The following is a 16,157-nucleotide window of genomic DNA, read 5'->3' as shown; positions in this document are numbered from 1 at the left end:
TAGATACAGTATAAGCCTCTAAAGATTTCATTGTACCGGAGTATGACGACAATAAAGACCCTGAATCTTGATCTTAGTTAAATTTATGCAAAAGTGATTTAATACAATAAAATCATACAATACAATATTTATATATTTCTACATTTCTAAATTTATTTATGTATTTATATATCTATACATATTTCTACATATATCTATGTATGTATTCATTTAATCATATATTTAGAAATGTATTCATTTATTTAGATTTTTATTTATATATTTTGTATAATCTATCATGCATTTGTTTATTTAAATGTGTATTGCACATTTCTACTTTATTCCATTATTTATTTGTATATTTCTCTGTATAATTTTTTATAACTGCATTTATTTGAATTCGTCTACAATTATGAATCTCGGGGAGGCACACTGCTGCCCTATGTGGTGGTCTTATTTTGAAAATACTGACAGGATATGGATGTAAACCATCTCTAGTTTGACCCGTGCACGGATCTCGATGGAGCTGCAGCTGAAGTTGTAATTTGGGATCGCAATCTAAGATAAAGTTGGAGGTCTGTGTTTTTCTAAGGTGAGTTTCTATCAATCTTTCTGTATTGGTTTGTTTTCTCTCTTTTCCTCTCAACTCTGAAGACTCTGTGATCCTGAGGAGAGAAAAGCTCTGGACTGCAGCGCTGAAAGAACAGTGAGGGTGACTGAGTCTGTTAACTATCTGCTGTTTGTACTTATATACCTTCACTCTGACAGACCCAGTGATGAGACACAGGCAGTGATTATATAAAATAGTTTTTATATCAGATTATGTTTTGCAGTTTGCATTTGCTCATCTGAAGCTTCAACTCATGTGGTTTTTCTCCTGCAGAGTTTGTAGATACATTATGTTGCAGACATCTTGACTTCTACAGATGCTTTTTGCAGTGTACTTAAAAAACCTGGCATGACAGTAACTGTCAAGTGAAGCACAGAGCTGTGGTATGTTGTCCCTGATCCAAGCTGAGGATAATTGTGGTTGGAAAGTGCTTCAGCCCTGAACTTAAGGTTTTCTGACATAGTTTTGTTAAAATCACAATCCTGCACATTTACTCTCGTCCTTCTCCTGCTTTGTGTTCTTCTTTTGTGTGCTTGTGAATTTTCTACACGTCTTGATGTTTCATTTTGGGGCAATAAAATTCAACACGTCTGAAATTGCCCACATGGCCGTATGCCAACTTCTCTGGTATCTCCAGTTCCTGTGTGAGTGTCTGACAGCTCCACGGCTCAGTGTGGCAGCTGAGGCCTGTGCGAGGCTGGGTGATCTGCACTGGTGCACAAAAACACTCACTGATTCAAAAGGGCAGCCATGAGGTGTGGTGCCAAGAGAGCCCAACACTGGAGGAAGATTACCTTTGCATAGTCACGTTTGAACCATTGAAGAATCCTGACTCATGACGAGTCCATCATGAGACATGAGTCATCATGGAGAGCGAAGGTGTTCTCTACGTGCAGGATGCTCGGTCTCCACATTCATTCTTCACCTCCTTCCTCCTGGACAAGAAAAAGATCATTGTGGCCGAGTGTGTGTACGTGTTCTTCACGCTTCATTTGGGAAACACAGCCGGAAAACACCCCTGAGTTTCATTCTTTTCTCCTTTTTCTGGTTTCCCCCCTCTGCCCTGCCAGGGTCACGTGTCCCCTCTCTCCTCATCTCCCCTCGATCGGACCATTCACCACTCTGGGCACATGGAAAGTGTGCAGGGTTCATTGCTGCTGCTGATGCTGGTGTGGGTACAAAAAGCTGCCTCCCACCCCCCTTACTTCATGTTACCACCTGTAGTTTTCTGGGTCAGAGGGGAAAACATTCCCCAGCATTCTCCTCTAGTCCTACAGGCTACTGTAAAGAGTCTCCTCTCATTCTGTTGCTGAATCTATATTCTAGGTTTTTAACAGGTAGATGGCAAAACCAGCAGGGGCTCTCTTCCAGTACATCAGCCCTTTTCTGTGTGGCTGTGAGAAGAGGAAAAAAACATTCTGCACATATTTGTTAAAAGGAGCGTTGACCGCTCTCTTCTTTGTTTGACTGAAAATCGTTAAAAATAATTGAAACTGGGTTTACTTTCCTCTTTTCAGATCCCATCTCTTCACCTCCTCTTTTTATTTTTTAAGAAAAGAAGACAATGTCAAAATATGTTCTGACATTTTACTTCAACAAAAACATAAAGTAGTTTATGATGAAGCTACTTTTATACATTTTTTATTTAAGCCCTGGTAGATGTGGTTGTTCTATTATTACCTATTAATACCTTCAAAATTAAACACTTTCACCTTGTGTGACTCTTACATCTGAAATACAGTTTGGCAGTTTGATGCATGCCAGATCTTCCTCAGAACCAGTTTTTGGTTTCTGTTTTTGCACATTCCATGTCCCTGTGTGTTGCTCTCTTGTTTTTTTGTTTTTTATGTGACATACTACACTGTAGCTCTGAATATAGTCTCAGCTATGTCGTGGCCTGTCAGCAGCAGTAAATGTGCACAGACTTGCAGGCGGCCTCAGGCGATCTGTTACATGCTTGCTGTCTCCATGTGAACCTGCATTCTGCTGCATTTTCTGCACTGCATGGCAAGATGTCCCTTTCATCTCCATGTTTTAATCAAACACAAATGTAATCTCCTACACTTGATGCTGCGTGATCCCTCACTAACACGTCTCTGTCACGGGTCCTGCAATGCAATAAACTCCATCAGTAGAAATCCAGGTGCTAAACGCCAGGACATTCAGGTCCGTCCCTCCCGCAGCAGGGATCAGCTCAGGCTGAGAAAGTGTCTGTCCCTTCAGTATATTTTCACATGTGTGTGAGTGTCATTGTCTTTTGTCTCATGTCTTCCAGGGAGTAAAGGTTGGGAGCACAATGGTCCCTGTCTGGGCCTTGACAATAGCCTTTATGAATGGGATTGAGAGAGGAGGGAGCGGTGGAGAGAGACTACAGGAAGCTCTCCTCACAGCCGACTGTCACTTTGTTTTGTTTTGGATGTCACATTTCATAAAGCCCCTTTGCTTTCCTTTTATTCAGCTGGAGGGGATGAGAAGCTGCTTTGTTACTCCGGCAGGTGTAAAGTGATGACTGAGCAGCTTTAACTCACAAATATGGATGCTATGAAACCCTCTGAAGTTTGTGTCTTCAGGGGCCGTGCGGCATCACTCTGCTCAGGCAGGGAAGGCAAGCAGCTCAGCATCGGCCTGGTTAGAGGGCGGAGGGAGGGGGGGTGCAATACCGCTCTTTATCCCCTCTTTTATTTGGGAACCGGGGGGAGAAAGTGGGTGAGAGGTTGAGGGGTGATGGGGAGGGGAGGGGATGTGGGAAAGGAGAGATTTATTCAATGACGTGAATTCTTTGGCCGGCGGAAGATGAAGTGGTTTGCCGGGGGGGGGGGGGGAGGGGTGAAACGAGCAGTTTTAGGTTGAAGTGTTTTACTCTTTAAACACAGTGGAAGTTTGTTTTGAGGCCATAAGTCGTCTCCCCTCCCTGTGTGTCCCTCTGTCATTCAGTTTTTGATATGAACAATAAAGACTGTGGCAGGGAGTCATGGGGGAGGTCTTATCCGCCCCCCGTCCCCGTGGTCGTCCCCCTCACCCTATCTCATCACCAACCCCTCGACTCTCCACTGTACCGACCTCAGTATCTCTCGCTCTCCGTTGGATGGAAGAGAGTGGCACAACATGCCTCAGAGTAACCTCGGTGCCTGTTTCTTATAAGCCAATCATTATTACTTCCTGGTGTCTCCCCCGACCCTCCCCCCTCCTGTCCTGTATACAGCTCAGGCCTTTTCTCTCCCTCTCTCTCTCCCTCTCTCTCTCTCTCTTTGTGTGCATGGTGCCAAGCCAGTGACCCAGTGTGATCCAGTCTTCTAACCAGACACTGGTATTTTTACACTTTTAGTCCACACGGATGTTTTTAACCACACTTTTTATTTTTGGTTTTGTTGCATTCTGTGTTTTAAGGTAGATTGTCTGCAACTAGTTTACATTGGTTGAGGCTTGAGGGGTGCTTAAAGGTAAAACTGGTTTTCCTCTGCTGATTCAGAGGGAAGATGTTTAAGTTTATACATTTTTTAATTTTTTATTTTGTCGATTAGAAAACAAACATTCAGCGGGTTCAGCTTTTGAATTTATGAAAACATGTCCTCATTTTTTAGATGTGATTATTATTATGAATTAAAATCTTTGTTTGGACTGTTTGAAAAAGTAAACTTGGGCTTTTAAAAAAAAAAACGTTTTGGACTAAACAATTAATGAATGAATTGTAAAAAGATAGAAGATCAGCAGATGAGACAGAGGGTGTCACGGTGGTGCTCCTGTGTTTTCCTGGGTTTTCTCTGTATGGACTCTGTATGTCAGCCCTGCCATACAGTGGCGACCTTCAGGGTGTATTCCGCCTTCTTCCCAAGGTTGACTGACTCTAGCCCCCTCCCCCGCGATAATGTATTTTAGATGGATGGATGCGATAGATAGAAGAAGCATCAGTGCTACTGAAATGCATCTGAGGAATAAATAAAGGATGATAAAACCAATGGAGAGACACTAATCTAATGAATTCTAGTGAATAACAGGTGTAACACTGGAAACATTATGAAAATGCTTCAGTAAGAAAATCACATTTTAAAAAGTGACTTGTAGACTGATTCAGTTTTTATTTCCCTCTGTCCTCTTCTCTCAGCTATGCATTTTCAAGAGTGGTTAGGGTCACTTCGCTCCAGCTCAGGACTCAAAGGCTCTGAATCGGACGACTTCTGGAGACTTCTGCCATCTCTGCCTCTGTCCTCCTTTTCTCTGTCCTCGCTGTCTCTGTCCCCCTCCTCTCTGCTGGGCTTAGGAGCGCTGGCCTCCCTCACTGCGTACTGGCTGGTGACCCGTCCTCGACCCATGCGTCCCCCCTGCGATCTACAAGCCCAGTCCGTAGCTGTGAACGTGAGTGGATCGTCTCACTTGATTCATCAGTGTCAGTCTTTTGTTAATGTCCTTCTTCAATATTGTGTTGTTTCACTGTGTCTGATGAGAAGGGTGTTGGTTGCAGGGAGATCCCAGCTGCAGGCGATCAGCTCTTCTTAAAGATGACTCACTGCTGGAGTTTTACTACGATGACACCAGGACGTATTACGACATGTTCCAGAGAGGCCTGAAGATCTCAGGTGACTACGTTGGACACTGTCGCAACACAATTCAACTTTATCCAAAATGTCATTAGTTTCATATCAAAGCTGACAATTAGTAAGAATTTACTTATTTATCTTCAAATTTACACTGGTTATATGTTCAAAAGTCACATTTATGTCATGGTTCCTGAACTGCACATAAAGTCTGATAAAATATGTTTTAGAATTATTTAATTAACAACTAGTTAACTATTGATTAACATGACATTTATAATTTTGTATCTATTACTTTGTTGTTTAAGAGCTACAATTATTCATCACAATATATTTCCATTGGACATGTCCTGAGTTAAAAAAGTCCACGATGCTATTAATCTTCAGACCTGGTATTAAAGAGATAGTTCACCCCAAAATGAAAATGTACTCATTATCTACCATCACTATGCTGATGGAGGGGTGGGTGGAGTGTTTGACTTTTTGGAGTTTCAGGGGTAAACAGTGATGCAAGCAAATCCAATACAATTGAAGTTAATGGCAACCACTTCTTCAAACGTAAAATAAAAAGAGAAAAAATACATAAAATGCCTCCATACTGCAAATTCGACTTGAAGCGGTGTCATTCACACCATGGTTCTAGACTTAATGTCTGCAGTTATCCTTCTGTTCGAGTCCACACACCGCCATGCTGCAGTTACTGCAACTATCGCAGGATAACAGCAGACATTTAGGTGTAAATGATGCTGTTTCAAGTCGAATTTGAATGTCAGGACTTAGGAAGACTTGGATAACAACGCAGCAGCAGTATTGTGGACTCAGACATGCCACCCACCCCTCCATCGGTATAGTGGTGAGTAGATAATGAGTGAAATTTCATTTTTTTTAGTGAACTATCCCTTTAACATCTGTGTTAAGTGCAGGTATGAACCATAGACTGACCATGGTCGGATCTGTCAGGACAGATGTTAATGTCAGGACTGAACAGGGCCTTAGTTTGAACTGGTTTTTGTATTTTCTCTTGGGTCCTTCAGGAAATGGTGCGTGCCTTGGCTCCAGGAAACCGGGTCAGCCCTACCAGTGGATCTCCTACACTGAGGTCTGACGTGTTTCAGTATTTTGATCGTCCGGTCATTAGAGGGTTCAGTGTGATCTGTTACTCTTCTCTGTTTGTCTCTGATCCTTCAGGTGGCTGAGCGGGCGCAGGTGCTGGGCTCTGGACTGTTGGCTAAAGGCTGTCAGCCGAACCCGCAGCAGTTTGTCGGGTTATTTGCACAAAACAGGCCAGAGGTACGAAGTCAGTCCTGTGAGCTTTACATTATGTAGCATTGTTCCTTAAATCTCCAAACAGCCCTATGGTTTAAAATGATCTTTCATTGAGGGAAAACCTAATATTTACTCAGACACACACATCTCTGTAGAGATCTGTGAATGATGATTCAGCTCTCGGAGCCCCAGGATCACAACTTTTCCTGTTGAGTTACGACATTTAAAATCTGACTGTGTTTGACTGCGTGTGTCCTGAAAGTGTGTTTGCCTTCATTCATATTGAGCTCAGAGAGCTGCTGGGGAATGTGGGTCTCCAGGGCAGCTAATATTGGAACATGTCTGCTCTCAAATTAATTTTTAATATGTCCGTGAGGCAGGGCCACTTCTGTCTCTTCACGAGTTTCTGCTCCATCACATTGATCTGCACTGTGGGTGGTGTTGTTTATTATGAACATGGATTTGTTGATTGTATCAAGATAAAATACATGTTATATAGACTCTAATGGAGAAAAGACTCTGATGTTTAGATATCTGACTCAACAAATATACATCAGTGGGTGAAATGAGTCTAACAGTGCTGCTCTGTCTCCCCCTGCTGGTCACAGTGGATCATCACAGAGCTGGCCTGCTACACTTACTCCATGGCGGTGGTGCCTCTGTATGACACACTGGGGCTGGAGGCCATGGTCCACATCCTCAACCTGGGTGAGAAAACCCTCCATGTAGCAATTAACATAAATATACAATGATAATAATGAGATTTCATCATTATTTAAGGGACCACTTCACAAATCTGTTATTAATGGTGTGTCTGCCTCCTCTAATAAGAAAGATTTGATTGAAGATTGTAAGGTCATTGTGGAGGTCAATACACAATTTCTTTCAGTTATTTGTTTTGTATACTGACGGAGACAAAAACTCTGTGCATATATGTAATTAATGTACAGAAAATGTATAATGCAAATATAGGAGAAAAGTATATATATATACATCAAGAAATATTTTATAGTTCAAGCCAATTATTCTTATTTAGCCAAGTATTATACTTATATTTATATATAATTATACTTTGTACTTCATTACAAGTAAAAAGTACCTGCTTTCACTGCAGACTTTGACCGATTTATTGGTTTTCTTGCAAATAATCAGCTGATATGAGCCAGCGTTTGTGCTTCCTAATGTAAGTTTGTATGAAAACCTTAATTTAGTAAAAATGCAGAGAATATATGTATTTAGGTTTACATTTGACACAGTTGTCTGTATTTGTGTTTTCTTTCTTTCTTGTCATCAATTAGGTGCAAGTTATTAAGCCTCACATTAGTTTGTCATAAGGTTCTGATAATGATATGATTTTATTATTGGCAAAACACACTAAGCTCTGTAATTTGTGTTGGTCTCAATGCCTAAAGTGGAAATCTCTCTTCGGTAGCACTGCTAGTATAATAGACAGTTTTTTATAACTAGATAAAATACGTAAATGTCTGTAAAAATCTGAATTTGCAAAGCTGCACAAAACTATAGCACAGAAGAATGTGAGTGGGGTAGTATCACTATGAAATATGATTAGTTTAATTCTTGAGCACATGTACTTACTTTCCATAATCATTTGATATAATATTAAATTATGTTTTGATTTAGTTTTTTATTCATTTGTATAGTAGATAGTACTGGATTATTATTAATACTTTCTCATGTCCTATATGCATCAGTTTCTGTTTCTGCTGCTATGAGACTTGATTTTTCCTGCATCACATGTGTGAAGTCTATCTCATCTCTGTCGTGGTGCGTCCTCAGCGGAGATCTCCCTGGTGATCTGTGACCGCGAGGAGAAGGCAGCCGCTCTGTTAGAGAACAAGGAGCAAGGCGTGACTCCGAAGCTCTCCTGCCTGGTTCTCTTTCACAGTTTCAGCGAGGCCTTCGTAGAGCGGGCGAAGGCCTGCGAGGTGGAGGTTTTGAAACTGGAGCAGCTCATGGTGAGCAGGGTGGAAGTACTGAGTCCCTGTAATGCAGACTCATTGAAGTGTCTCCCCTTTAATCAATGCTGCTGATTTAAATTGATATGATCAACTCCACTTTGTCCACATCCTAGGACCTGGGAAGGCAGAACCTCAAAGATCCTGTGGTGAGTTCTTCGTACATCACCCCATCAAGCTGGTTCCAGTAAATACCTGATCCCCCTCTAAATGCCACGTTGACAGTTTTATTGTTGCTTCTGTCCCATAAGATATAATTAACACTCACTTGTAAACATTGCTTAAATTAAGAGTGGAGGAAGCCCGATGTCATATTGTCATATTTTATTGCTGCCTGCTGTAGCCGCCCCAGCCCCAGGATCTGGCCGTGGTTTGCTTCACCAGTGGAACCACAGGTACCGTCTGATCTCACGAGTCTCTCCCCTAATTATCCTTCACTCACATCATTAGAGAAGTGTCCTTCAGTGCCCACTAACAACCGCTCTTTATGGCACCGCTGTAGTTTCCTTTGCTGTGCCGAGCACTGCAATAATGTCTTGTTTATTTATCCAGGGAAGCCCAAGGGAGCCATGATCACCCACGGCAACATCGCCTCCAACACTTCCTCTGTCATTAAGATCCTGGAGGTCTGTCTACTCTTCCACCTCCTTGTCTAATTGAGAACAGCCTCACAGCTTCCACCACTTCCCATCTGCTTGTGTCTCTGTATCTCAGAGCTGTCCCTCTCTCTCCCTGCTGTGTCTAATGGTATGATTAATTGGGTGTTTGATTGCCCCTGTCGCTGCGAGGTACTTTAACTAATTGCCCCAGTATAAAGATTCTGCTATCTAACTGCTATTGAAAAAGCCATACAGCATGTTTGATTGCCTGCGAGGCTTCACCGTATGCCGCCGCCGCCGCCGCCGCCGCCGCCTGATCTTTATCTCTCCCTGGTGCTTTGCTCATTTTATGTCTCGTTTTCTCTCAGGGTTCGTTTGTGATCCAGCAGGAGGATGTGTCGATCTCGTACCTGCCACTTGCCCACATGTTTGAGAGGATGATTCAGGTAGTTGATCCTCCTCTCAGAAGTTTGTTTTCTAATGTGTGTTTTTGTGTTAAAAAAACAAAAAAGGTCTATTTGTGTTCCAGGTCTCTATGTTCTGCCACGGGGCCAGAGTCGGATTCTACCAAGGGGACATTTCTCTCCTCATGGACGACATTAAAACTCTTAAACCCACCTTCTTTCCTGTTGTGCCTCGATTACTCAACCGCATCTATGACAAGGTCAGCTAACATTTTCAGTTCTTGTCATTTACACGCCACTTAGAGGGCATAATTCCTTGTAGGTTATATTTTAAAGCTCATTTACGGTTCATTTCCATTTTGACTGATGTGTGTAAAGATCCTGGGCTCAGTGACCTCTCCGCTCCGACGGGCTCTGCTTCACTACGCTGTGAGGAGGAAGCAGGCGGAACTGAGCAGCGGGGTTGTACGTAACAACAGTCTGTGGGACAAACTGGTGTTCAACAGGATCCAGGTCAGTGGCTAAAAAGTTATTTTTAACAGTTCCTTTGCTGTATATCTATCTTTCATTGTGTTACAGTGCCTTTATGTTATTGGTTTGGACATAGACCAAACTGAAAAGTCAAAATATACGTCACATTTTTCTCACAGTTGGTTTGTTTCATTTTAGGTATTTCTTATAACTCTGGTGTATTTTTCAGTGTTTGTCTTGTAAGATTGGTTTTAATTTGTTATTTGACGCTGTAAAAATGGGGTGAAATGTTATGATTGACTGAGTCTGACTCACGATTGGTCGAGGATGTGTATTGGTGGGACCTCCCTACCGCGACTCGATCCCCTGATCACTACTGTGCACACTCTGGCAGCGTTTGTATCATGGATATTTAGGCATAATTTCTGGACAGTGTGAGGAAGTGGAGACACGTGGTCCATCTCTATATACAGCCTCTTTTGTTCATTTGAGACTTTTACTAATATTTGTCACTATTTATGTTTTGTAGAAGTTAACACAGTGGCACCAGCCGCCCTGGAAGAATCAACAAATTTCTATCCAAACTTTACAAGAGAAACACAACAATTCCAGCAATCAGTGCCAAAATCACCCAGAGCATATTGGCCCTGTGGGGGTGCACTGGAGAAGCCTGCACACAGACAAACAGGGACTGAAAGTTTCTGGCTTGTTGTGGTCGATGCATTTGGGAAATATGACCGACGGTGAACATTGTTAGAATGGTGATCTAAACAAACCCTACGTGCACCACCTCTGTTTCAGGCCAATTTAGGAGGAAAACTGAGGTTTGCCCTGACTGCTTCAGCACCCATCTCCCCCACAGTCCTGTCCTTCCTCAGAGCCACTATGGGCTGCCTGATATTTGAGGGCTATGGTCAGACAGAGTGCACCGCAGGCTGCACCTTCTCCATGCCGGGAGACTGGACCGCAGGTGAGAAACCGACTGATATTTATTTCCCTTGTTGCTCCTGTGCTGCCTCTCCTCAGCAGCTGTTTGTGTGTCTCAGGTCACGTTGGAGCTCCTTTACCCTGCGCCACGGTGAAGGTGGTGGACATCCCCGACATGAACTACTACGCTAAGAACGGAGAAGGAGAGGTGAGTCCAATCCTCATTCCGCTAATTGCCGGACATTTTGCTGCCTGCTGACTCTTCTCACGGCCAAATCCTGTGTTAGATCTGCATCCGTGGTCCCAGTGTGTTCAGAGGCTACCTGAGGGATCCAGAGAGGACGGCTGAGGCCTTGGACAGCGACGGCTGGCTGCACAGTGGGGATGTGGGCCAGTGGCTTCCAGTAAGTTTAGACAGGCGACATTTATAATCACAAGAGAGCAAATGTGCATTCACATTATTTCTCTCCTGCCAGAACGGGACGCTACGCATCATCGACAGAAAGAAGCACATCTTCAAGTTGTCCCAGGGAGAATACATTGCTCCGGAAAAGATAGAAAACGTCTACATGCGCTCTGTTCCTGTGCTCCAGGTGTTTGTGCACGGAGATAGTTTACAGGTACAACCCTAATACAATGCAAATCCTATTCAGTTGATCTATTTACAAAACATGCCTCAAGAAAGAGTTAAATATTTGATTCTCTCTTGCATCCCAGTCTTATCTCATAGGCATAGTTGTGCCTGACGTGGAGGTGTTTGTTGACTGGGCTAAAGAGCGGGGATTTGTGGGGTCCTACGAGGAGCTGTGCCAGAATCCTGTAAGTCAGATCTCAATATTTCATATCTTTAATATCAGTACTTTACACCAGAGCATGGATTTTTAAAAGTGAGCCTTCCAACAGGACGTGAAGAATGCAGTATTAGAGGACATGAAAGCCGTGGGAAAGGGAGCAGGGCTGAAGTCCTTTGAACAAGTGAGCGATCACTCCCGACAGTTAAAATGTTCAAGCTACAAACCAACAAATACTGACTGTTACTGTGGTTTTGCTTTCATGTCTTTTCCTCCTTTCAGGTGAAAGACCTTCACTTGCATCCGGAGACGTTCAGCGTCGCCAACGGCCTCCTCACACCCACCCTGAAAAGTAGACGTGCCGACATCCGCAGATTCTTTGAGGAACAGATATCCAGCATGTACAGCAAGACGACCATTTAATTAAAGGACACTACTCAGTAATTCTCACACACGAGCCAGGAGTAACTGGTGTCCAATAGAAGGAGGGGGGGGGACACGTGGCTGAGAATAAAATGGAAATCTTAAATGTCCAGCAGGGCCTCATCTAAATTTTAAAAAATATGGTGTTTTGCATTTTATTTTATTAAGTTTTGTATCCACCACCTGTGTCCACATCCTGCACATGTGTAATGTATTAACTCTTTACATGAAAAATAAGATTATTTTATTTTTCAGTCCAGTCTCACTTGTTGTCTTTATCAGTAATTCAGCTTTGTGTTTCAAAGGGAGATTTTACCTTTGCGTAAATTATTGTGTAGTTGTAAAGCGAGGAATCACAAAAGTTATTAGATAAAGCAAACTGCAGAGACAATGTGATTTTGCTGCCGTGTTCTTTCCCCAAACAATGGATTTTTTAAGGGACACTGAGGCTGTTAGAACTCACATTAATTGTAGGTCTGTATTTTAAGGTCGATGGTTCACCATCATATCAGCTTTTCAACAAACAGTCTTGATTTTAGCTTGATGGTCGTGCATGTTTCTAATTGGAGATATTTATAAACCAGTGGTAGCATGTAATCCTTCACCTGAAGATAAATCATTTCAACTAATGAGGGTTTCAAGCAGCAATGACTTGTATAAAAAAAATGACTGTACTGTAAATATTTCTTATGTTGACAATGTCAACAGGACACTACTGACTAATTCCAGTAAAGTGAAACTGAACAGAAATAAAGTTTAGAAACTGATGACTTTCCTTTGCATCATTTAACTACAGCATGTTTGTTTGACTCTCACAACTCCTGCACTAACCCTCCTAAATATGGAGTGGTTATCCAAACTCCAGTTCATCAAGGCAGCAATACAATAGTGACTAGAGAGGCACTCAATAGAGCACATACCTCTGTCAAGACCCAACATTCCCCTCATCTATTAAATTCACTAGAGGCAGATTTTTATTTGGATCTGCACCAAATTACTCACACTCAAATATCAGTTCACTTAACATGACGGATTTCTCTCATAAAGATCCATGAATTATTCTGAGACATCAAGGGAAATGTTGAAAAACGCCCAACCCCTCAATGTTAGAGTGGTAAGAAAATCCTGGATCTGCCCCCTGATGCAGATCCGCAACAACATTTACTGGATTCTTCCCACCAAGTTTCATGGAAATCTATTCAGTAGTTTCTGAGTAATTCTTTTAACAGTCAGACCAGAACATAATCTCCTTGGTGATAATAATAACAATAGGTTAACAAAGATGATTGGTTCTTATTCTCACAGTTCATTTATTTCATGACTGATTATACATTGAGATGGCATCAGAAAAACATTGTTTGTAGCATTACTATATTTAAAACCTAAATAAAACCAACACTAGCGATAGTGTTCACTTAGTTATGTTAAAAAAAATATTACAAAAATCAAAAAAAAAAAATCTACCTCTTCTACAACTTTAACTCATTATTTAGAAAAAAACACCTTCATTAATACATTTTTTAAAACATGTAACTAACAGATTTACGTTGCAGAATGCAACATGAAAAATCATTTTTATTTCATTATTTCAAAACCAAACAGGACTATCAATTTATAAATACACTTCTTGCTATGACACCTAAAAAAAATCCACTAACGTAATATGGGAGCGATCAGCGTGTGTGCATTACGATGCTGCTCCATTAACCAGAGCATGGTCATCATACTGAGGCTGTACCTGATGAAGGAGAATCAAATGTCAATGACAACATATTTTGGTCCGATACAAAGAAAAGCCAAAAACAGTTGGCTTCCATATCTGGTGCACAGGGCAGAGAGAGGACCATCTTCATTACAGGAGCTTCTTCATTAACAGATGAGCTGAAACACTAACAATAGAACAAAGGATGGATGGTTCGAATATTGGAAAATGTGTGTCATGATCAGTATTTTCCGCTAGAGGGAGCACCAGCCTTTGTTATGGACAGTGATTGTACTTACTCTCAGCAGCCGACCAGCCAAGTGGTCGATCTTTCAACACTGCTGCACAGGCACATTCTGACTTTACACAAATTACTTTTCATGTTACATCCACAGTCAGGACAATGTAGGCACGTTATGCACAGGTGACGTTACCATCATCATCATCATCCTGTTAAATCTTCATTGAAAGCCCTCGCACATTATGGCACAGAGCTACACTTACAGATCACCAGTAAAGGCCAAAATACAGATATATATACTTTTTTTTTTTGCCGATAACATACAGTACCTTTACATTCAGTCTGTAGAGTTTGTAACTTTAAAGTTTGGGAAATATATTAAACTATGTTTCAATGACCTGTTAACGTAGCAGTGTGACTAATAAACCATGTCCTTTCGTATTTCCTTCTTCAGAAACAAATGCTTATAGATATTCAAAAAACCAAGAAATGTCACCCTGTTAATTAGTTCAGACGAGAGCTGTTTGATTCCTTAACTTAAAAAAAAAAATAGCATTGGCTTATAACGCTGCACTTGGCTGATGGCTTAGTTAATGTGGCATTTCAGCTGCTCTGAGTTGCAGGGTCTTTGTAGAGTGAATGAAACACGGGGAGTGCAGTGCAAGAGGAATGGGTGGGATGGGGGGGGACGACAAACTGATAATCAGGTGAAGGCCACTGCTGTCCGTTTGCGCTGCGCGGAGGAGCCTGAAAAGAGTGCAATCCATTCAGAGAGGCATGAAAGCAGCCTATCCCGGTTTTTCGGCTTTCCTCCCTCAGTCGTCGGCGACAATGGACAGAGCACGCAACTCGCTGAGCTTGGCCTCGGTCTCCCTCTCCCTCTGCTCATCAGTCAACCCTGCCTGGTCGATCTTGTCTGTTAACTCGCTGAAGATCTTGTACATTTCGGTGAAATAGACCACCTGAGGGGCAGGACAGAAAAAGGAAAATGATGTGATAGTCCTTTGATAAACACTGGACAGGGTCAATCCACAGACCTCTCCTAAATGGCTCTGAGGAAAAACTTCCAAAAATCATGTCCAAACTCTGTTCCACTTGCACAATCTATCCTGGGTTTTACTTGCACAAGTCTGAAGGCTGCTGATCTCAAAGCTCTTCAACCTCGCTAATGAGAAATGATTTGAGAGGGGAAGAGGGAGCCCAGAGATATCAAACAACTCCGACAAAGCCACAAAAACCCCAGCCCTTCAGTGGGTAGTGACCCTGCTTTTCTCTCCCGATCAGAACAAGAGGTAAAGAGTGTTCACTGAAAGCTTTTTTGACACTTCCCACCCCTGCTTCTTCCCCTTAGTTCATGAGTCAGGCTCCCTAGAGAGTTGCTTTGATGATTAATAGACTTTAATCACATTACAAGACTCCAGAAGAGTAGGCAGAGAATGAATGTACGGGGAAATACAACCCCTTCTCTCTCACACACACACACACACACACACACACACACACACACACACACACACACACACACACACACACACACACACACACACACACACACACACACACACACACACACACACACACACACACACACACACACACACACCTCTCAATATTTATTCATGTAGCAATGCATACGACACAATGCTCTTAAGGGTCGACCTCTCTAAAATCGCACGTGTCTTATTGTAAATCACAGAAAGACCTACTAAGACACTAGTGGGAGAAATTCTCAATGACTTAAATAACTACAACTCTTCCATCTTCAAATAATAATAATAATTTGTCTCTGTTCTGAGCAGATTTGACACGGTCATCCGGGAGGAAAAAGGTCACATTTATAAACAACCTTTTAAGTGATCAATGTGAAAGACCTCTGTATGTTTATAAGATATTTGCCACCTAAACCACATGAGTGGGCTGTAAGTATTGGGTTACTGATGTTTGTGGGGGTAAAGCGGATATATATATATACATATATACAGTATATGTATATATATATGTATATAATGTTTTTGACCCAAAGTGGCTTGTTGAAACAGCCATCGGAAATGTGCATGTGACCAGTGACGATAATGTACACCAGATCAGTGTCTGGTTGACTTCTGTAGCAGAGACAATACTATTTCAATAAGAGGAGTCACCACACGGAATAAACAAAGCCTCACACAACTGTGACCACCTACAATACAGAAAACAGCCTTTGGGTGAAGCACAGCTTTGATTAACGTTACTTCTA

At 42.0% G+C, this 16,157-nt stretch overlaps 2 protein-coding genes across 2 annotated transcripts in view; one reads left to right on the top strand and one right to left on the bottom strand.

The window, feature by feature from the left end:
* The first annotated feature begins 412 nt into the window (after positions 1-412).
* acsl2 (acyl-CoA synthetase long chain family member 2) lies at positions 413-12,745 on the top strand. The gene is made up of 20 exons (XM_020094031.2): positions 413-571; positions 4,692-4,942; positions 5,049-5,163; positions 6,156-6,220; positions 6,310-6,411; positions 6,996-7,095; positions 8,185-8,363; positions 8,480-8,512; positions 8,707-8,758; positions 8,916-8,989; positions 9,331-9,408; positions 9,492-9,626; positions 9,745-9,879; positions 10,639-10,807; positions 10,884-10,972; positions 11,052-11,168; positions 11,241-11,384; positions 11,482-11,583; positions 11,668-11,739; positions 11,838-12,745. Exons 2-20 carry the CDS (start codon positions 4,694-4,696, stop codon positions 11,976-11,978), a joined length of 2,151 nt encoding a protein of 716 aa, XP_019949590.1. The 5' UTR covers positions 413-571; positions 4,692-4,693; the 3' UTR covers positions 11,979-12,745.
* Positions 12,746-13,264: 519 nt separating this feature from the next.
* The window catches only part of bin3 (bridging integrator 3), a 29,767-nt gene continuing 26,874 nt past the window's right edge, over positions 13,265-16,157 (bottom strand). Inside the window, exon 9 of the mRNA XM_020094033.2 lies at positions 13,265-14,883. Within this exon, the coding sequence (XP_019949592.1) occupies positions 14,737-14,883 (147 nt within the window). The 3' untranslated portion in view covers positions 13,265-14,736. The remainder of the gene's footprint in view (positions 14,884-16,157) is intronic.

The sequence above is a fragment of the Paralichthys olivaceus genome, chromosome 4, assembly GCF_024713975.1.
Source record: "Paralichthys olivaceus isolate ysfri-2021 chromosome 4, ASM2471397v2, whole genome shotgun sequence".
In the NCBI taxonomy this organism is placed as follows: Eukaryota; Metazoa; Chordata; class Actinopteri; order Pleuronectiformes; family Paralichthyidae; genus Paralichthys; species Paralichthys olivaceus.
The sequence above is the reverse complement of the archived record's forward strand: the minus strand, read 5'-3'. Positions and strand labels throughout refer to the sequence as shown.

Coding starts and splice junctions, on each gene's coding strand:
- acsl2 (XM_020094031.2), top strand. CDS start 4,694: ATGCATTTTCAAGAGTGGTTAGGGTCACTTCGCTCCAGCTCAGGACTC. Junction 11,169..11,240: donor ATGTGGGCCAGTGGCTTCCA/GTAAGTTTAGAC, acceptor CTCTCCTGCCAG/AACGGGACGCTACGCATCAT. Junction 11,740..11,837: donor GGCTGAAGTCCTTTGAACAA/GTGAGCGATCAC, acceptor TCCTCCTTTCAG/GTGAAAGACCTTCACTTGCA.